The 22,391-nt window shown below is 34.2% G+C and overlaps 3 protein-coding genes and 1 pseudogene across 3 annotated transcripts; 3 read left to right on the forward strand and 1 right to left on the reverse strand.

The window, feature by feature from the left end:
- The first annotated feature begins 1,834 nt into the window (after positions 1-1,834).
- On the forward strand, positions 1,835-5,597 carry LOC11442688 (protein MULTIPOLAR SPINDLE 1). The gene is made up of 10 exons (XM_003610243.4): positions 1,835-2,038; positions 2,120-2,177; positions 2,268-2,414; positions 2,521-2,589; positions 2,872-2,951; positions 3,105-3,159; positions 4,020-4,133; positions 4,350-4,542; positions 4,678-4,748; positions 4,994-5,597. The coding sequence occupies exons 1-10, from the start codon at positions 1,883-1,885 to the stop codon at positions 5,176-5,178; spliced, it is 1,128 nt and encodes a 375-aa protein (XP_003610291.1). The 5' UTR covers positions 1,835-1,882; the 3' UTR covers positions 5,179-5,597.
- A 7,402-nt stretch (positions 5,598-12,999) lies between these two features.
- On the forward strand, positions 13,000-14,912 carry LOC11444176 (F-box protein SKIP1). Its single transcript, XM_003610246.4, has 2 exons — positions 13,000-13,388; positions 14,078-14,912. The coding sequence occupies exons 1-2, from the start codon at positions 13,054-13,056 to the stop codon at positions 14,649-14,651; spliced, it is 909 nt and encodes a 302-aa protein (XP_003610294.1). The 5' UTR covers positions 13,000-13,053; the 3' UTR covers positions 14,652-14,912.
- A 2,210-nt stretch (positions 14,913-17,122) lies between these two features.
- LOC11437295 (F-box protein SKIP1-like) lies at positions 17,123-18,510 on the reverse strand (annotated as a pseudogene).
- A 2,160-nt stretch (positions 18,511-20,670) lies between these two features.
- Positions 20,671-21,738, forward strand: LOC11437570 (uncharacterized). Its single transcript, XM_003610248.4, has 2 exons — positions 20,671-20,805; positions 21,077-21,738. Exons 1-2 carry the CDS (start codon positions 20,697-20,699, stop codon positions 21,538-21,540), a joined length of 573 nt encoding a protein of 190 aa, XP_003610296.2. The 5' UTR covers positions 20,671-20,696; the 3' UTR covers positions 21,541-21,738.
- Positions 21,739-22,391: the final 653 nt, after the last annotated feature.

Consider the following 22,391-nt stretch of genomic DNA (forward strand, 5'->3'; position numbering starts at 1 on the left):
TTAATCGTTAGTCTATTTCAATATAAAACTTAGTATCTCTAATGGGGTATTTTTAACAACAATTTTAGTAATTTATGTTTTGAAGGAATAGATTTAGTAAAAATTACTTACGTAAGGAATCTTTAAGTTTTTGGAATCTTAAAGCTTAATTATAAAATATTAAAAAAAATATTATGCGTTTAATGTAGTAGACTCGAGTGAGAGAATATGAAATATTGAAGAGGCAAAAGTGATATTTTTAACTTAAACAATTGACCGTATATTTGATCGTATATTTTTCCACAGCACGAGAGCGTTTCACCGTCGTAGTCTCTAACAACGGATCCAAAAATATATTGGACGGAAGGTTAGAAAACAAAAATTAAGAAAAACTAAGGGTTTGATTTAGACCCCGTTTGGATTGGCTTATTTTGAGCTTATGTGGGCTTATCTACTCCCATAAGCCTTTTTAAAGGTGTTTGGATAAATAAATAAAAATAGCTTATCATAGTTTCATAAGCTGCTTATGTCATATTCTAATAAGTCTAAATTTTCAGCTTACCCTCTGGCTTAACAAGGAGCATATGAATTTATGTAACCTCCTTCGATTCTCTCTGGAACCACTTTTTCAAAACATACATTTTAATTATGATATTTTTTGAAGGAATATTTTAATTATAATGTTAGTTATCTTTAGCGGTGCATCAGTAACGAAATTACTATATACTTATCTTACTAAAGTAACAAACGTAACAAAGATTTTTTTTTTTAAGAAAATTTTTATTATTTTTTTTGTTACGTAACAAAATGAAATTGAATAAAAAAACAAATTTAACTTGTCTTTTTTGGGTAACAAACTGCACACTAATATCAATATATATGATATGTTTATTTACACCTGAATATTGATATTTTTTTTAAGGACAAATATTGATTATACTATATATATATATATATAAAATTAATATGTTATAATATTGTTTTTTTACGCCTTGATTAATTTTATCAAAAAAAATCTTGATAATTGTGGTTCAATTCTTTGATTTTTTTGTTAAATTAAAAATATTTAAAATTTGGATAATTGCTTATGTAATATCACATCCAAACACTTCAATTTATGTAAGTACTTTTTAGTGTACATATCCAAACATAAATAGCTTATCAAGTATAAGAGCTTATGATATAAGCTCTAATGTCATAAGCACTGATGTTTATCCAAACGGGGCCTTAATCTTTTACAATTTGCTCGCATCACAATTCAATTTCTAATAAAAAAGAATTTAGATCTATCTTTAATTTATTAATTAGCGATAGGTATCACTCATTTTATATTTTAAATGAGTTGCTCATTTTAGAGGAAGTAAATTTGACTAAAAAAAACACACCTCTCACATTTCCATACGAGGTATAAATTAGTGTATCTATTAGTTTTGAATCATTACAATATAGATATTAATTTATTCTCATATAAAAATGCTAGAGATTAATTTGAGTATTCTTTTTTGGATGGACCGCGAGAAAATTCTAAAGGAAAGTCAGGTCTTTATCCATAAGAAATATTGCATAAAATTAAATAACAATGTCCTTTTTTTTGCTAGATAATAAATACTAATATGGTTTTATTAGAGGAATAAATAATATAGTTATATGGTATAAATAAATAAAGAAGCATAAAATGAGCTAATTTAAAAAGCATAAATGGGTCGTTAAAAGTTCACAAGAGAGTCTCATGAGTATAACTCAGTTAGCAATATATGCATTGTTATATGTAGCGGTCGGGATTCGAATTCGGACACCCCATTTATTCACTTTGAAAAAAGTGAATTTTAGCAACTAGAAAGTTTACAGGAAAAGAGAGGCTCTAATAGGTTTGGCGCGTTTTTCATTTCGAATCTGAAAGGAAATGACGGAGGTTGGAAATGCCGCAACGAGTGATGAATCTATGAAACTTGCCGTAGCGATTTCACTTCTCCGTTCTAAGTTTATCAAAAACACTAAACACTCCTCCAATGCTATCTCTCCTTCTCAATCGGAAAATCTTCTCCGTTGGAAACGAAAGGTTCATCGAAACTACTCTTCTCTCTTTTCTTCTGAAAAATCCAATGCGTTTTTAACTTGAATCTCGTGTTTTGATTCTTAGGCTAAGGAAAGGAAGCAAGAGATTCTACGCCTCAAAGAAGATCTGAAAGAAACTCAAGGTTCAACGCGGATACCGCTATGTTCTCTTTAAACGTGCAATTGTGATATGATTCTAAGTTTTTTTGTTTTTTTTGGTTTTTTGGATTCAGATGCTTCGCACTGTGATCTATTTCCTGAGAGTGCTTCTTGCAAGTGCTATTTCTTTGATAATTTAGGGAAATTAAGTCCTAAGCATGATCGAAATGATTCGAATAACAGATTCAATGACGTGCTTCGCCGAAGATTTCTAAGACAAGGTTTCGTTATTATATTAATTATCATAATCATCACGTTCTTATTATTCTTAGTTGTGGTACCATGCTTTTGAATTGGTTATTGATGTTGATATTTTGCATTCTGCAGTGAGATTTAAGGAAAGGAGGAGAAGAATTGGATCTTCATCTTCTTCAACTCAGCAACGGCTTTCTTTAGGTACTTAGTAATAAACAACTTAATTAAGTGTTTATGTTATAAGCGCTTATCATATAAGTGCTTATGTATAAGCTATTATTTTTATAAAGAAAGAGAAAATAAAGTCAATCTATTTTCCTATAAGTTATAAACTGTTTTCATAAACTATTTTATAAGCTCTCTCAACCAGTTTTACAAGTGTTAAGGGAGTGCTTTAGCACGTCACACTAGGATACATTCAGGAATTTAGAAGCGAATGTAGTTGCACTAAATCTGTTTTCTAATTTGAAACTAAAACTGCAGGTTTAGTTGAGGAGGATGAAACGGAGCAGCTTAAGGCGTCTGTTGATTTTCTTATGGAGCTGTGTGAGACTGTATCACCTGTAAGCATGCTTCACTCACTGCTTTTTTGCATTTTTCTTTGACCAATTTGTGATTCAAATAATACATTTTGTGGTAGAGTTTATAAAAATGCTGATGTTATTACATAGAATGTGAACAGTTTTAATTCTATAGTTATTCATTGTATTTTGCAGGTGGATGATTCAAAGTTTGCAAACTTGGCACACCAATCCGTTGAATTTATATTGGGTATTCTGTTCTCTTCAGTAATCAACTGAAGTGCTTTTCCTACTCTCTTTTTTGTTCTTTTCAAATTGAATATTTGAAATGACATGTCTTCTAAGTTTGAAAAGCCGGGACATCATGTACACTTTATATTCGGTATGCTGCTCTTTTCACTAATTGAAGACCATGTTATTGGTTATTTGAAATAAGATAAATCTAGAACTACATAGAATTTCCATGTAAAAATCTAAAAGTGCTTTAATTATAGAAAAAAGTGAAAAATATCCCAAAGTGCTTATTAAAAGCGTCTTTTAATTAGCAATGACTCTGTTCCATCCATGCATGTACTCGGCCTGCTTATGCGTTGTGATATGAGCGGCCTTGGTGCTTTTTGAGTTGCTTACCCATGCAGCCATTGGGGGATTTAATTGATCTGCTGAATAAAATCTCTGTGAAATTATCTCTAGTGTTGGATAAGCTAATGATTTATCATTCTGTTTGAGTAAGGCTTATGACTACCCTGCATATTTAATGGAGGAGTCTCCTAGTGGTGGGGGATAGGGGAAGGGAAACTGTTCTCCTTGCACATCCAGTGCTCCTGTCAATACTGTATTGACAATACAGCTGCCAACTCCAGTCAGTTAGTTATGAATTGTTATTGGCTGTGGGCTTATAAGCTATATAAGGTAAACACAGGCTCCCTACTCCCCTTCCACACATCCAGCGGTAATTTACGAGTGATTAACATCAAATTTTACTTGTTACTTTGCTTCCCTTTGATTTTTATACTCTTATTATGGATCACTAGCATATGAATTACTCATGAAACCCACATCCATATTATTTTCCATCCGCACTGAAAATCCCGTATATCTTTTCTGAAGGTTCATTGAAGAATCTTCTGTCTAGAGGAAGGAACCTGGAACTTGTTGAACGAACTATCAACAGCTTAGTTACACGTTTGACTGTGAAGATGTGCTCATACTTGTCAGAAAATGGTATATTACAAGTTTTAGCTTGATGACAATAAATAATTTTTACTTGCATTGTTAGCCTAATATGTAATATAAGACCTTAAACTAGTGTAGAAGTGTTACGTTTCCGACGTTTATTCTGAAGCTTAACCATTAAATACTATTTTCATTTCTTATCTACTCTAATTAATGGTCTTTTTGTTCCTTTTTTTTTATCTTTACAAAATCGTATCTTCGTAGGATCTCAAGACAGTGGCACCAATGCACAGTTCTGTATTCAGCATTTGGTCCGTAAACTTGGAAGTGCGCCCTATATTGGCCAACGGGTTATACTTTCAGTTTGTCAAAGAATTTTGGTGTTAGCAGAACGTTTGCTTTTCTCTGATCCTTTTGATGAAAAATTTCCTGACATGCACGAATGTATGTTCATCATGTAAGTTCTTTACTAATGCACCTTACTATGATCTCCAAATTTAATTATCACAATGAGTAGCTCAATTTAGAGGTATTGTTCCAAAGAGTAGAGTTTTTGAAAGCAATCCGTCTTACTTTTATTTGTGGGAACCAGGATCCAGCTTATTGAGTTTTTGGTGGCAGATTACTTACTAGAGTGGTCAAAAGCTGAAGATTTTGACACCAGTATGTATCATATTTCAGCCTTTTATTATTATTATTATTATTATTATTATTATTATTATTATTATTATTTTACATGAATTCTTAATTAACTTTAAATAAAAGCCTGCCACAATCAACATTTTAATTTCTCAGCTATCAAATTCTCCGTCAAGTATTCTTCACAATACAATATTATTGTTAATTGACTGTGATGAAGATGAATCGAGTTTAACGGCTCAAACTAAGTGGTTAATATGACATTACAGTGCTCCTTGAAGATTGGATGACAGCAATTATTCAGGCAAGAAAAGCATTAGAACTTCTGGAAAGCAGAAATGGACTATTCGCGCTTTATATGGACCGTGTCACAGGTGAATTGGCAAAGCATGTCGGTGGAGTCTCATTGCTTCAGAAGGTTAAACCGGATATTTTTAATCGCCTGTTTCACTAAACATTGATTAAACTGTGAGTAAGCTTGAGCAGGCTATGCAGAGTCCTGCAAAGAAAAAAATCTCTTAAAAAATGAGGCAATTGATGTAATAATTCAGCATTTGGTGCCAGGACTTGTGAGCTGAAATGAGAATGTGGGAAAAGTCATACAGTGCCAAGACTTGAATACTTTTAGAAGATTGAAGAATTTAATTAAATATTTTAGAACTTTATTGTAACACCAATGACTGTTGAACCCTTTTAAGAATCTTGAGATATGTAATGTCAATGACTACTGTATGGTACTGCTTAAATTCCTTGATTATTTTGGTATGTAATGTCCATGCCTACTGTGATGGTGTAATGTAATGCCTAGTGGTGCATTCTTTGGCTACTTATTTTGTAATCATGACTATGTAGCACTTTGTGCATAACTTTATTAGTTAAATGAGTATTGTTGTTTGTTTTTTGAAGCGAGTATTGTTATTCAATTTATCCGGATGGTAAAAGTGCAGGATACTCTAATGACCGAATTATTTTTGTTACCATATGACAGTGGATCATCTTTCCATTTTCCCCTTCAACCCAATATCTTCATACGTGTTGACTGTTGGTAGGATGATCTCAAACATAAAAAATCATTTTGGGTTCTGCTTATTCACCAATCACCACAATAACTGCAAAAACAAAATATAACAGTGAAACCCTCTCTCTCCTCGTCAGCTGATTCTAATGTAGTTTAATTCACAATTTTTCATCACCACCTTTCTCCCATTTCATTACAATACCGTGAACATCAACATCGCAATTCACAAATCCCGATCACCATGAACTTTGTAATTTCACAATATGGTGATAGTGATGGTGGCAAAAGATAAAGGAAGATACAAAATGAAGAGGATCTTCAATCAAAAAATTCCCCCAACTCAAAAAACGAAAGATAAAGTTGAGTTTAACAAAAATATTTTAGGCTTTATCTTCTTAGCAAATTACCTGATACTCAATAAATACATCGTCAACTTCTAAAAGGATATGATGCGTTTATTGAGGTGACAACTATTTGTTAATTATAGAATCAAGTAAGCATGATACATTGACACATGTCAAATGATCAACTCAAATTTAGTCAGTGGCGGAGCCAGACTAAAAAGTTTGGGATGGCCGAGACCAAAATTGATTTTTCGACTCTTTCAATCTTCTTGGAAAACGAATTGATTTTTCGACTCTTCATGTTGCAAAGAAACAAATTTTATCAAAATGATACTCATAATTATAGTATGTTGTATCTTGTAACAACAAATTCAAATAAAATCAGAGAACCAACATTGTTACAAGGACTGAGGTACAAATTGATGATTGAATACAAAGACACAGTAGGTAGAACTAGAAGATACTATATAGTGACAGGTCAATATCTGAATGAAGAAGTAATTTAGAAAATAATTTCAAATAGAGACAATGATGATGATGAATTTTTATTAGGTAAAGCAATTTCAATATCAGTGAGAAGTAATTAAGATACTTCTCAATCTAATTATGTACAAAACTCTTCATAGTGCTAAACAATTTCAAAAAATGAAATTCAATGCTCTGATGAACAAAATACAAGAACAGAAAATATATGAATCCTTCCTATATATATACAAGTGAACCAAAACGCATAGATGATAGACAGTGTTTCATCAAATATATACCAATAATAGGCAAGCCTTCATTCAATTAAATAGTGGATCCAAAAGAGAGACTGTTAAATTATGGAGAGGAACCTTCACACCCTCAATATCACTTATGATATATACATATTTATAAAATAGTTAATGAATTGAGAGTGAAGCGCAACATGGTTTAGTGATTTCAAAAGGGTTTGATTAAGGTTATGTGAAAATTGAAGGTGAAGGTGAAACCAAATTCATTAACAACAATTTTCAGCAAAAGTGAACGAACAAATAATATTATGGTATGATTCAAGTATGAACGAAAGATTAACAGAGAGAACATTAACATAGAGAATTATCAACTAGAATTGGAAAAGAAAGAAAATAGCAGATGAGTTAGGGGCTTGCTAGGTTTCCCGAAAGAGGAGAGAAATTGATGAGAAAATACGCTTCTGCTTGGTTCTTTTCTTTCCCAGAATATATTTAATTGAATAAATGGCCTGAGTTTTGCTTGAACAATATAATCAACCTTTTTTTTTTCTTTCTTTCAAACATTGATAAACAAATCACAAACATTAAATTTTGTACTATTATTTTTTATTCTATTGAAATTTAGTTTTTATATATTATTTTTGTGTATTTTGTATCATTTTTAATTTTATATATCTATTATTATTTACAATTTGTTTAGGTAAAATTTATTAAAATAATTTTTTTACAATTTTGATAATAAATATTTTTATGCATTCTAATAAAAAATAGTTAAATTAATATTAAATTTTAATCAAAATCAATTACAAATAAAAATATAAACATGTTGGATCAAATTTAAGTTCTTTATATAAATCACTGTTAAAATACAAACTACTTAAATTAACAACGAAATGATTAAATCAAAGTGACAATTTAGTCCCATCAATTCTTCTTCAGAAAAAGTTAGCCTCATCAAATATAACGTAGTTTACACATTATTTTTAAGGAATTTAATTTTTTTTTCCGGGTAATAAATTTACTCATTTTATTTATTTATTTATTTTGGTAAAGTTACTCATTTTAATTTATCTCATTAAAAATGCCTTAAGAACATATATATATATATATATACTTTTTTTGTAGATAGACGAAATGGCAAAGCTATTATAAACTTACACACATAAGTAGAGGTACCATGGTTCGAACTCCAGTCCTAGCATCCGGCATAACAATTTCGGCATTTTACCAGTTGAAAAAAGAGTCTACAAGGAATCGAACCAGGTACCATATGCTTACACTTTACAAATATAGCCACTATGCCACTTCTTTTTTTTTTTTTTAAATATATATATATATATATATATATATATATATATATTTTGGCAAAATAAAAGATATTCATTCATTCAAATTGAAATAGTACATCGATATAATGCAAATTCACTAAAAACAAAAAGGATGAATCTGTGAACAGGCTCACAACATCCATGTTAATAGCATAAAACATCAAAGTACAAATGCTTACACATATGACTATATTTAAATCTCCGGAATAGCCATGTTTCCGGATCTGCAACGTGGATGACGTCAAAGTCATTGATTGAATCTGCACTAGATCGAAAGTTGATCTGACAATCTGAAGCGATCAAATACCTCAGAGAAACAAGAAAAACAAACAACGTCGCACAAAGACGACGAAATCACAAAATAAAAAACGAAATAGATGTGAAATCACTTATTTCAATAAAAGGAAAATAGAAAAACGAGTTAGAGGAGTGATTTTGGGTCAAAAATTGACCCTAAATCACCCATCTTTGGTGGATGAAGGAGAAGAAACTAGGGTTCGTGTGACGGCTCACAGGAGAGAAAGGAAAATAATAAAATATAAGCAACAACCGCCCTAGGGGTTTCCTCTCTCATAGCAGTTATTTTTTTAGTAACTTTATTGATAGTAGTTCTTTTTCATTTTTTTTTGTGTACGTTAACTACGTGTTACGATATTAAAGTTGCATCTTTAAAATTGTAGACAATTCGACTGATTCAGATGATAATTTTTTCATTAGAAACTTCACTTTTTCCTGTATTATATTACATGAAGTTTTTGTTCTGACTTTTTATTTGCAAAAATCATTACATTAGACTAATGACTTTGATTTTATATTCATTTTTGTTGATTTCCATATTCATTTTTGTTGATGTAAACTAAATGTTGTTACTTTGCTTCTTTGAGATTGTGCATGTCGATAACTCTCAATTGTCACTTAGTTTGATTGTTTCTGAGTTTATAAATATAACTCTACGATTTGATTTTTAGAGCAAAAGGAAGATTAATTCATATCATCCAAAATCAAAGAGTACAAAGTAGTTGTTACATGATAGAAAATATGGGGGCTAGGATGTGATAAGGAAGCTCTAGCAATACTATGACCAACCTTATTAGCTTGCCTCCGAATAAACGACACTACAAAGTTGGGATTGCTATTTAAGAAACTTCTACATTGAACAATAAGATCACCAAGCTCATTATGAGGTGTTTCATGTGATTTGATGATCTCAACCAGAGTCTTACTATCTGTTTCAAATAGAACCGCGTGCATTCCATTTGTTGTAGCCATTTTTAGAGATTCTAGCAAAGAAATGGCCTCTGCTTCTAAAACGGTGGTAGAGGAATGTAAGAAATCTGATTTACTAATCAACATCTGTCCCAAATGGTCTCGAAAGCATATTTCGTAACCTACCGTGAAGTTATTGTGAAAGGTTGCAGCGTCAACATTGCACTTTGTCATACCTACTGGTGGCTTAGTCCAAGAAGATAAACATGGCATACTATGAACTTGTTTTTTGGCCCTATGCATGCAACTCCACTCTTGAAGGGTATCTCTTGCGCGAGAAATTGTGAAAACCGACGATGTGTCCAAGGCATCCCATATTTTAAAATTACGGCTTTTCCAAAGGCTCCAAAGAAGCATAGCAGCTGATTGTTGTTGTGTAAGTGATAACCTGCGGAGAAATTCAAACAACAACGTTGTGAAATCGTTTGCCGTCTATAGCAGCTCGCGGACCAGATTGCCAAGGCCGAGGAAATCCAAGCACACTGTGGCCTTTGAGCATACAAAAAATGTATGCATATGGGTTTCTGCTAGAGCGTCGCAAGTTACACAAGAATCATCACAATGAATACCGCGAGTAATGAGGTTTGTGCGTGTTGGAAGGCATTGGTGAGCGAGACGCCAAAGGAAAGATCGGACACGATGATGGATCTGTAAGTTCCAAAGAGTCATCCAAGAATTATTTGCATTATGTGTTGTTGATGAATGGAATAGGTCAATGCACACACGATATGCAGATTTTACAGAATAATGCCCATCATTAGTAGCTTTCCAAATTCTGATATCCTCACGCTTGGGGGGATATAGGGGGATTGAGAGTACAACTGCAACATCAACAGGGGATAGTAAAGAGTGCAGTAACATACTGTTCAAGGAATTCATGTCAGAGTTCATAAGGGAATTTACCGTAACATCCTCATATTGAGGGGGTGGAGGTGTTAACAGTTTGCAAGACGGGAGATCGCATATCCAAGGCATACTCCACATATTAATTTTTGAGCCATCACCGATCTTCCATCTATGCCCCAAGGTAAGCAGAGATTGGGCACTCCATAGACTCCTTCAAGTGTAGCTTGGATTGTGACCAAGACGTGCTTCCAAGAAATCCCGCCTCGGGAAGTATTTGGCTTTGAGAGTATGAGCGAGTAAGGAGTTTGAGTCGTGCATGAGTTTCCAACCTTGTTTACCAAGCATTGAAAGATTGAATGCTTCCATGTTACGAAAGCCAAGGCCACCAAGACTTTTATGTAAAGTGAGTTTTCCCCACGTTAATACCGCGTCTACCATTTTTCTTTGAACCCCAGTAAAATGAATTCATCATCCTGTCCATTTCTTCACATAAAGAAGTCGGAATGAGGAAAGCACCCATACAATAAGAGGGTATAGCTTGTGCCACGGATTTGATCAAGACTTCTTTTCCTGCACGTGATAGGGAGCGAGCACTCCAAGACTGACAGTTTTTCCAGATGCGGTCTTTTAAGTAAGAGAATATTGCCTTCTTACTTCGACCTATCATTGATGGGAGGCCTAGATATTTACCGCTTCCAATTTCCGCAAGTACACCAAGGAGAGATGTGATATCAGCCACGGTTTCATGGTGAGTATTAGAGCTGAATGCAATAGCCGATTCACCATAATTTATTGCTTGCCCGGATGCATGCTCATAATGAGAGAGTTTCCTTGAGATGTTGCACTTCAGCCATTGTTGCTTTACAAAATAAAAAAACTGTCATCTGTAAATAATAAGTGACTGATAGGCGGGGCTGTGCGACAGATACGAGTGCCGTGTATCTTGCCTCTTAACTCGCTGTTTTTTTATGGATGCTGATAATCCTTCTACACAAAGAATGTATAGATATGGTGAGAGTGGGCAGCCTTGATGGAGACCTCGTTCGGGAGTGATAGGGCCAATGCGGTCGCCGTTGAAAATGACGTGATATTCAACGGAGGTGATGCACATCATCATCCAGGAAGTCCACTGTGAACTGAACCCCATTTTAAATAAAATAGCTTTGAGGTACGACCAATTTACACTATCGAATGCCTTGGATATGTCAAGTTTGAGAGCCACCTCACCTATTTTTTCTTTTGTTTTGCAGCGCATATGATGAAGAACTTCGAATGCTGTTAGCGCATTATCCATGATTGAGCGAGAATGCACAAAGGCTGCCTGTTCTTGGGAAATCCATTTGTTAATAAGTGGACGAAGACGATTGACCAGGACCTTAGAAACGATCTTGTATAACACATTGCAGAGAGAAATAGGTCGAAGGTCCCGCATGGATTCCAGATTATCACCCTTTGGTGCAAGCACTATGTTTGTAGCATTTAAATCTGGGGGTAGATAACTCGAAGTCTCAAAGCTAACCAAGACGAGGCAGAAGAGAATATTTCATCACCGATATCTTTCCAAAATCTGTGGTAGAAAATCGGGTTAAGGCCGTCTGGCCCAGGTGATTTATCCGAATGCATGTTAAAAATAGCTTCCTTGAATTCCTGCTTAGTGAACGGTTGAGTGAGCATGGAATTATCTTCGTCAGATATCCTTGGCTGAACACAAGATATAATAGGATGAAGATCACCTTGTTGTGCTCGAAATAGAGAGGTGAAGTAATTATGAACGAGAGTGCAGAAGTCTTCATGTGATGTAACCCAATTACCAGAATTGTCACGAAGCTTCTTTACCATATTTTTACTTTTCCTGGCTAACGCTGAAGCATGAAAAAAGTTGTTGTTTGTGTCCCCGTCTGCGAGCCAAAATATTTTTGAACGTTGCTTCCTGGAGCAATAAAGAAGCTAATTTATTCTGCATAGTGGCTAGCCGCGGATCGCTTGCGTCGTCCGAAGAATTCCATAAATCTTCAATTTCTGAACGTTGTTTATTAATCGGCTGCCTGAAATTTGGCGTGATATTTCTGCTCCAAGAGGAAATGTCTTCAATACAGTGATTGAGTTTGGTGAGAATATTTGACGGAGGATAATAGGCCCAGTTGCTCTTCACCAATTGATTGGGTTCTGTTTTTAATAGCCAAGAATTATTAAACTGAAAACTACGGTGAGTTTGCCTCCACGGTATAGAATTAAGCTGTAGGAGAAGAGGAGTGTGGTCAGATATAGAGGCCACCAAGGTCTGGAGGGCAGAGTTTGGATAAAGTGTTTGCCAGGAAGATGTGACTAGAGCACGGTCAATGCGAGTTTCCTTGGAGGAGGGCGTGCCGATGCTCTTGAACCATGTGAATTGGCAACCATGAAGAGGCATATCAAATAAGTTGCAGTCTTTTACAACATCTTGGAATCCTCTAATGAGCCACGAAGGACGGTCTGGACCACCTCTACGATTAATAATAGGTTTTATCTAGATTCCCTATGAAGAATGGTGGGTAATTTACCCACCGACCAATGAAAATGAGCAATTTGTTGGTGGGGTCAAGATAGTTCATAGATACCACTTAAAAATGTGCTTATGTGACTAATGTCTATTGGTTGGGGTAAATTACCCACGATTCTTCCATGGTACACTAGTTGTCACCGACCAATTTGATATTTTATACTATATGAAACTCTACAAAAAAAACCGTGCATCGCACGTGTTGGAGTCTAAAAATTATCTATTACAATGGACGCAGTTCCGTCTAAATCCAAACAATAGAAGGAACAAAAATGGAAGTAGAAAGCGAAGCCGAGTGGGGCGAGTTGACTCGTGAGTGCCTCATCAACATCCTATCTCGACTCAGCTTTGAAGATCAATGGCGCGGTTCGTTGCTTGTTTGCAAATCATGGTTCAACGCCTTCAAGGAAGAACCATCTCTTCACTCTGTATTCAACCTCGATCCTTACTTCGACAAGCCACTCGAATCACCTCGCTGGTGGACCCTCCAATTCGAATCTCAAATTGATTCCATGCTTCGTTCTATCGTTCAATGGACTCATATCTTCCTCACCCAGATTCGTATTCGACACTGCTCTGATCGCTCTCTCGCTCTTGTTGCCCAAAGGTTCAAACTTTCTTCCAAATTTCAAATTACAAATTATCGGGTCTGCAATTTTCTTAATTAATAGGTTTTCACTTTGAAATTGGGTTCCCTTTCATAGCATTACAACTGTATGCTTTGTCTTGGAGGAGGTAAAATTGAATCAATAGAGGTAGAATTGATTTTGATATGTTTGAATGTATTCAAACATAAGGGCCCGTTTGTTAAAGATTAAAAAAAAGAGATTTTTTCTTTGTATTTCTAAAAATGAGTTATTATGAATGAGTTCATTCAAAGGAATTCTTTTTCGATCGCGAATATAGGGCCTGTTTAGATAGTCAGCTTATTTGCAGCTTATATCACAAGCGCTTATGTATAAGCTTGCATAAGCTACTTTTGTAGCAGCAGATAAAATAACACTAAATTGTTTATATATGTTATAAGTTGTTTTTATAATCTATATTGGAGAACTTATGAAAATAACTTGAAAAAAGCTTATGAAAATTGTCATAAGCTGTTTTCCTAAGTTCTCCCAAGCAGTCTCACAAAACTTATGCCAGTAGATAAGCTCAAATAAGCCAATCCAAACAGGCATAATACTGAAACATTTAGCATGTAAGTAGTGATGTACATCATCTGATGCTTCACGTTGCTTTGTTTTGTTTTTTCGACTTTGGGTTGGTTTGAACTTAAATAATTCAACTGCATTTCAGATGTCCAAATCTTGAGGTGTTGTCAATCAGAAGCTGCCCTCGTGTTACTGATGATTCTATGTCTAAAATTGCTACTGGGTGTCCAAATTTAAGGGAATTGGATATCAGCTATTGTTATGAGATAACTCATGAGTCGTTGGTGCTGATTGGAAGAAATTGCTCCAACATTAAAGTTCTCAAGAGAAATCTCATGAATTGGCTTGATCCATCCCAGCACGTAGGGATTGTTCCCGATGATTATCTAAATGCTTGTCCGCAAGATGGAGATTCTGAAGCTGCTGCTATTGCTAATTCTATGCCTCATCTAGAGGGGCTAGAGATTAGGTTCTCCAAGTTAACGGCCAAAGGCCTCAATTCCATATGTCAGGGGTGTCCTAACCTTGAGTTCTTGGATTTGTCTGGGTGTGCTAACTTAACTAGTCGAGACATTGCAAAAGCCTCATCCAGTTTGTCGCACTTGAAAGACATTAAAAAGCCAAATTTCTACATTCCAAGGTCTGTCTTTCACACTGAAAGGTATGGACATTGGAGTCTATATGATGAGAGGTTTCAAACCGATGTTTTCAGAATCTGACCGTTAATAAGAAGATTATCCAATATGAATAGTGTGAGTCCACCACCCCATCTTCTTTCTACTAGTCTGTGCAGATCTTAATTGCATTTCTATGGTTATTGATCCACACAAACATATCTTATAGAAGTTGTGATCTTTGTCTTTGTAATTCATATTCTATGTTGTTTGTTTTCCTTGTATCTGTAATGTATATGTGTAAAAGATCATTGTCTCAAGTCCATAATGGATTTACCTAATAATATTCCAATTAGTTCTCTTTGCTTTGACTGTTGCATTACTTCTTATATGTTCTCGGTAGCAATCTTCCATAAAAATTGTTTACAGTTCTTAAATTTTATGCTTTACTTTTTTGTATCTTTCTTATATAGAGAAAGCCTCAGGTTGTGACTTTTACGCTTATGGCCTTGTATGAATTAACTACTGCTAGAACATAAGTTGGCTGTCAATGAATGGGTAGTTGTTGAATTATTTGCTAGTATCATTGAGGCGAGTGGTGATTGTGAAGTTTAAGATCAGGGTCACTTTTTTATTAAGGTTGCTAGCCAGCTTCGTTTGATTTCTTCGTAGACAAAGTGATGTATCCAGACAATGAAAGCATGGTTGTCAAACTCCAGAGTTAACTTATAGAATTGTAATAGATCAACGTGCTTACAATACAGAGTCATTTTTGGGTAACCTCAGGTAGATTCAAAGAATAGCAAGTTCCAAAATGATTGAATGAGTCTACGATATGATGGTTATTTTCCCTCACATGTGGATCATTGTTTATGTTAAACAATAATAAAAAAAATGCAACACTTGTCACTTGAATGACGAGGCTTTGTAGTGCACAACACATTTGTGTCACAATTGTAGCACTGAACTCTACATATGTATGTAACATCTCAATGTTAACCCATCTACAAAGGAAGTGAAACATTGTCGTACTGAGTCTCTACCCTGTAGCTTAAAGCATGAAGAAAGCTATGATACGAGCTAGAAAATACGAACAAAACTACGGTCGCTAGTTTGCAATGAATCTAACAGGTCAACAAAGTGAACGGAACCCAACTTTGATGAGCTAAAACCTAGTTCTACTGGTTTGAATCCGACTCCAACAAGAGGAACCTAGTCCCATCTTTAATTTAGTAATTTAGAACTTTGTGATTTGTCAATTTGTCCATGGGTTTTGAACTGTCTTATGCTCTTTTTGTCCTTCACTCTGTCAAGCTGTGAACTTATGGTGTGATTTTGCATATCAAATTTGAACAGGTCTGCTATGTTTGTGCGTCTGCTTTGTTTGTCCTGGAGCATCTATGAAGTCCGTTGAATTTATTATTTGCTTACAAAATATTTAATTTTGTCATGGTGGTTTACTTTATCACTAAGTCAGAATTTTGAATATTTACTATGCATATGTGTAATGTGATAACAGAAGAACAGAAGAAAAATTGCAATACTAATAAGAATCAAGCAATTAAATGGAGTATTGCTTGTCCATTGATTTCATTCAATTCACTTAACATAAAGATACTGGAAATGGCTAACAAGCTAATACAATGAACAGAAAGATAAAGGTAAATTAGAGAGAATAAGGAAAGAGAGAGAAAATGATATCACACATAAAATGCACACCACATTCATTGTACTACCACCGCTTAATATCCCTTCATTTACTAGCAAACTGGGACCACATTGGATGATTCCCTTTGGATACGGTTGCTACGTCTCAACCCCTTCTTATTTGCCATGTCATCATCATTTGCACCACTTTTATCAATTGGGCATTCCACACTCATAACAATATGGTATTAAGTTGTGTTTAGATATTGTAATGATTCCCTCAAAAAAAGATATTGTAATGATGGATGTATAAGAAGTTATTTTTGTACTAAGTAAACTCTTTCAACTCTAGAGTGAAGTCTATGAAAATTCCACGAGTTTATGTATGCTATCGAGTTTGACAGTCATGGATATAAAGATTGAGTCAAGAAAAAAATCCATCATTTGCAATATTTATACACACTGTGGAAACCTTAATGAGAGGTAAGCTTAAAAATGCAGTTATATTATATAGATAGATAAAATATAGAAGCCAAGTGTAAGTTAGGGATGAACAGTCATATAATTGGAATTCAAAAGAAGCAAGTTACTAAAAGCAATGTGATAAATATATTCCTAAATGCCGCCGCTATAAACAAGCAAGTTAAGATGGTAAAGTATACCTTTTTGACATTTAGTAGGAAGTTTTAATCTTAACTCATTTGATTTGATTGGGAAATTTGCTTGTACATTTTAGGTGTGAGAGTTTAAGTGAGCTAACATTTATTTCCTAAGCTTATAAACAAAGATGTAAGCATAGACTTTTGATATATCTAAGTTACAAAAAGAGCCTAAATGTGAACAATTTTGAACTTCTCACTCACTGTTTTTTTTCAAGAACAATAAGAAGTAATGCAACAGCCAAAACAAAGAGAAGTAATCAAGTATTATTAGAATGCTAGGTCCAAACGTGGCTTTTTAATGTTTTTCAAGTGCAACAAACTTGACGATGCATTGTCAATGTCTTGACTAGTTAATTTAGCAGTAGAACTCGAGGTTAGGACACCCTTGACATATCAAATTGAGGCCTTTAACAGATAACTTAGGGTATCTAATCTCTAACCACTCTAGATGAGGCATAGAATTAGCAATAGCAGCAGCTTCAGAATCTCCATCTTGCGGAGAAACATTTAGCAAACGAGCTGGAACAACATCTACGTGTTGGGTTGGATGAAGCCGATTTCTCTTGAGACCTTTTAAGGTTGGGGCAATTTCTTCCGATCACCACCAATGACTCCTGAGTTATCATATAACAATAGCCGATGTCCAATTCTCTTAAATTTGGACATCCAAAAGCAATCATTGAGATAGACGAATCAGTAATGCGAAGGGAGCTTCTGATTGACAATATCTCAAGATTTGAACATCTGAAATACAGTTGGAATTATGTTCAAACCATAGAAGAAGAAAAAAAAAAAGCAAAACAAAGTGACTTGAGGCTTCAGATGATGTACATCACTACATACACATTACACATAGGCTAAATGCTCCAGCGTTATATAAAAAAGTGAGTTCAATGTAAAGTGATTTAACTTTGACTACATTCACAATAAAAGTAAGTTGATATATAAAAGAATTTTAGAGTCAAAAACTTCATATTCTTGCTTTGAAGAAAGTTGGTACCTTTGGGCTACGAGAGTGAGAGAGCGATCAGAGCAGTGTTGAATGCGAATCTGAATGAGAAAGATATGAGTCCACTGAACGATAGATTGAAGCATGGAATCGATCTTGGACTCAAATTGGAGGGTCCACTAGCGAGGTGATTCGAATTGGAAGGTCATCGGTAATTCAAGTGGTTTGGGGAAGTAAGGGTCGAGATTGAATAAAGAGTGAAGAGAAGGTTCTTCCTTAAAGGCACTGAACCATGATTTACATACAAGCATTGCACCGCGCCATTGATCTTCAACGGTGAGTCGAATGAAGATGTTGATGAGGCAATCTCGAGATAACTCGCCCCATTTGGACTCTTTTTCTTCCAATTTCTTTTGTTTTTTTTTTTATATGAACTTCCATTTCCTTTTGTCAAACATAATGGATATGGATGTGAGTAATTTCCAAACTATCTCTTTACTTAGAACTGCCATAGTATAGTATCAACTAATAATGATATGAGTAATTGCTGTATCTTAGCTAGTATGCCCTCTCAAGAGCAAGTCACCATTTGTGACCTTGATCTTGGATGTGAGTTCATGATTTTCGCAGCAGTAAGCAGTTTGGTGAGTATATATGCAAGTTGGTCTGTTATGCATACATATGAATTCATTTTGGATTCCTCCATTTACTCACCATTCATTTAGAGTTATACTCCTATAAGGAATATATTTGTCTTTTAATCGTTTTTATAAATTTCTCTCTACTTATTTTTCTATTCATCCAAACAATACAAACTAAAGGAATTCACTTTAATTAGCACTTCTCACTAATGGAGTTCATCAATCTTCTAATTGTGTCTATCTCTCTCATAAATGAACAATAGTCTAGATGTGGGGTAAATGAATGGAATCTCAACTCAAGAAACACACAATTGATTATCTTGAACTTGTTACTAAACAAATGTTAATCCACTAGTCCATATTTGCTCCATTTAGTCCTGTTCACTTCATATATGCAAAACATTGAGGACAATCCATATACACTTCTTCTCAAAAAATGGAGGACAATCCATATACACTTATTCTTCTCAATCGCCATTGAGGTAGGCATTTTTTACATGTAGCCGGTGGAGAGGCCAGTCTAAGTTAACAACAAGGGATAAGAGTATTCTCCTGATTGTGTTAAGCTTTGTAAAGTGAGTTCATAAAAACAAATTCCTTCCTCTTTGGAAGATCTAGACTCTAGAGCCTCTTGTACATTTTTTGGAATTTCGACACTAGATAACTATGAAGTAAATGCGTCAAAAGAGGAGACAAGCTTGATTAAGATACAAAATTAGATAAGGGGTACCTAGTACCCGTGCTCCAAACCTAGTCTAGCATGTCATTCAAGAATGGTTAATGATCTAGAGTTAATGAAACCCAATTGGGTCTTTAAATCATCAGGTTCAGTATAAAATGGACCTGTCAAAATATCGGTCCATGTTAGACCACTTTTGTCCACTGTTAGATTAAATTATTTTGCCAAAACTTATCATGGTCTACCCGCACCATATTAGATCTAATTCATAAACTCTCTCTCTCATCTCATTACTCTCTCTCTAGCACAACATGTTGTATCTCTCTCTCCCAGTGTGGCTGGCTTTTTTCGTACCCAGGAAGCTTTTGTTCCTTTTTTTGTTCCATCTCTTTGGGGTTTCTTTTTTATTTTCAATGACCCCATTTTTTTTATCGGTGTCTTCTGCAAGGAGAAGTCTTTGGGAATTGTTTGATAATGGTTTCTTGAAGGTTTTGTTAGCTATTTAATGGTAGATATATATCCATGCAAATTGTGGAGATAAATTGATGCATTAAGATTTAAGATCTCCAATCTCAACCATGGATTGATTTTGCTATCAATATATATTTATTAAATCAATAACTTATCATTAAGAATAACATGGTGAAGTTGAAAGAAGAAAAAAAATGGTGAAATAACAATTTAATTAACTTAATTCTAGAATAACATGGTAAGAAAAAAAAAATGGTAAAATAATAATTTAATTAACTTAATTATAAGTAGCTAGATATGCATTGAGGTATTTGTGATGTGTGTTTTTTTTTTGCCTTCTTCTAAATTTACAAATCTGAAAAATGATATATTTGTTTCATTTCGACTGATTTTCCCTTTGTTTTGTATTTTTTTTTTCCAGATTTTTAGTGTGATTCTTCCCCCCCCCCCCCCCTTTAGTTTTATTTTAGAGATGAAACTTGAAAGATTCATATATTTATTTTCTATTGTGGAAGTTAACTTTTCTCCCTTTATATCCTAAATAAATTCAACTGTAGAATTTCAATGTTGTTTGTTGAATAGATTTCCATAGCCACACATGAGCAGAAGGTTGCATTTTTATGTTGCTGGAAAACAGGTGAGAGAGAATACAAATGAGAGGGCAAAATAAGAGAATATGTTTTGGTGTAGAGAGAACATCATAAGATCTATAAGTCTACTTTATCCAATGATTCTCACCATTTGTCCAGAATGGACCAATACTTATAAGCTCTAAAAATCATGAAGAATCGTATCCGATACCGATACGTCCCGATACGCGTATAAAAGAAGTATCAGGTAATTAACTTTTTTTAAAAAAATATTTAAATTACCGATACGTATCGAATACAGCTAACTTATACATCCGATACGGCTAATCTAACTGATACTTCATTCGATACGTGGACAATATTTTTTATTATTATTTTAGCTTTTACTTAACCCACTTCATTTTATAAGAAGAATAATAATAAAATAAGCAATAAGAAATAAATATAATATAAATACATAAAGTAGTGGAAATGCAGCGCTCTCTCTCATTCTAAAAAACATGGAATTGGAATGGAACCCATCTTGAGTTTCTCACCGTCAACGATTCTCCTCCAGTCCTTCTTACCTGTCTATTGCTCCATCTCAACATCAACAACAAAACCTCCATCAACATCTTCAGGTTCTCTACTTTGATTCTCTTCTCTCTACTGCTCTATTTTCTATTTACTTCTATTCTCTCTAATGTTTTGTTCTTCTCCCTTGAATATCTTCTTTTCTCTTTAATTTTCTCTTTTGTTTCACAAAAAATGTTTACTTTCTTCTTTATAAGATTGTTTGTATTAATGATTGTTTTTAGCATATGTAAACAATAAACCCTAGATTTATTTTTTCTTTTTATTTATAATACCAACCTCTTGTTAATGTTTTATTATTGTTTCTTTTGTTAATAGTTATGCCTCCAATTGAAGAAAGTGTTACTAGTTCGTTTGCTTCAAAAGAACCCCAAGATGATAGTAAACCACTATGGAGATTTGTCACTGTCACTGTGGTGCAGAATAATGATTCTGCAGGTGGAAACAAGCTTTGGAGGTGCAACTTTTGTCAAAAAGAGGTGAGGAGTTCATACTTTAGAGCGAGATTTCACTTATTGAAAATTGCTGGTGAAGGAGTTCAGGTATGTTCTTCATCATGTTCTGAGAAAAATTGGAGTACTTACTCTTTTATTTATTCTTTGAAAAGAAATAAAATGGATCCAAAAAGGGTTGAAGATGTGGTTTATGCGCATGACCTGCTTGATTGTGTTGGAATTGAATTAGCTGAGTTATCTTTAGATGAATCGGAGTTGGAGACTACAATGTTCTTTGATGATGGAAACGGAGGAGAGGAGACTGATACAATCCTTGTTTCCTCTTAAGTAGTGAATGTTGGACTATGATGTTCTTTATGAATAGCTAAACTATGTCCTTTTTGGGTAGTGCTGATGATGATTTTTTTGGATAGTACTAATGATGTCCTTTTATAACAGTACGTAACTTAAGATATGTAAATGTCACTTGTTTGCTCATTTTGAGTAATTTGAATGGTAATTTATCATCAATTTTAGTAATGTTTATATATTGTGCATTTATATATTAAATTTTAAATTTTAAATTTTAAATGTATCCCAGCCGTATCGTATCGGAAATTTTACAAATTTATCTGTATCGCCGTATCGGTATCGTATCGGGTATCGGGGCTTCATAGCTTATAAGGATCCAGGCTAAATGGCACCTTAAAAGATTTACAGAGTTGCTTTCACCAACAATATTTCGTTTGAAGAAAGAAAATAGACATGGAAAATCTAAGACAGAAATTGATGGAAGCTATCTATAACAAAAAAAGTATAGCCTTGCAAACTATAGTCTTGCAATCATTAATCATTTAAAATTACGTCCTTCATCCCAGTTAATCACTGCCACGTCACTAATCAGCTGACGTGGTGCATCTGATCTCACATACAAACGTGAAAGGACGAAAATGCCCTTCTCAAAAATTCTTCCCTTTGCTTCTCTTCTCTGCAACCCATTGAACATTGTTTCCAATAAATCTACTAGACAAATCCAAGAGAGAAAATGTTTTCCAGTAAGATTGGAAAACAAATACAGTAGCAACAAACACAAGAACAAGTTAGAGATGTCTAAATCTGATATAAAAAGATATGCCCATTTATTATTCATGGTTGCAATATTATGTTAGAAATCATGAGCCATAACCTAAAAAAGGTGA

The sequence above is a fragment of the Medicago truncatula genome, chromosome 4, assembly GCF_003473485.1.
Source record: "Medicago truncatula cultivar Jemalong A17 chromosome 4, MtrunA17r5.0-ANR, whole genome shotgun sequence".
Lineage (NCBI taxonomy): Eukaryota > Viridiplantae > Streptophyta > Magnoliopsida > Fabales > Fabaceae > Medicago > Medicago truncatula.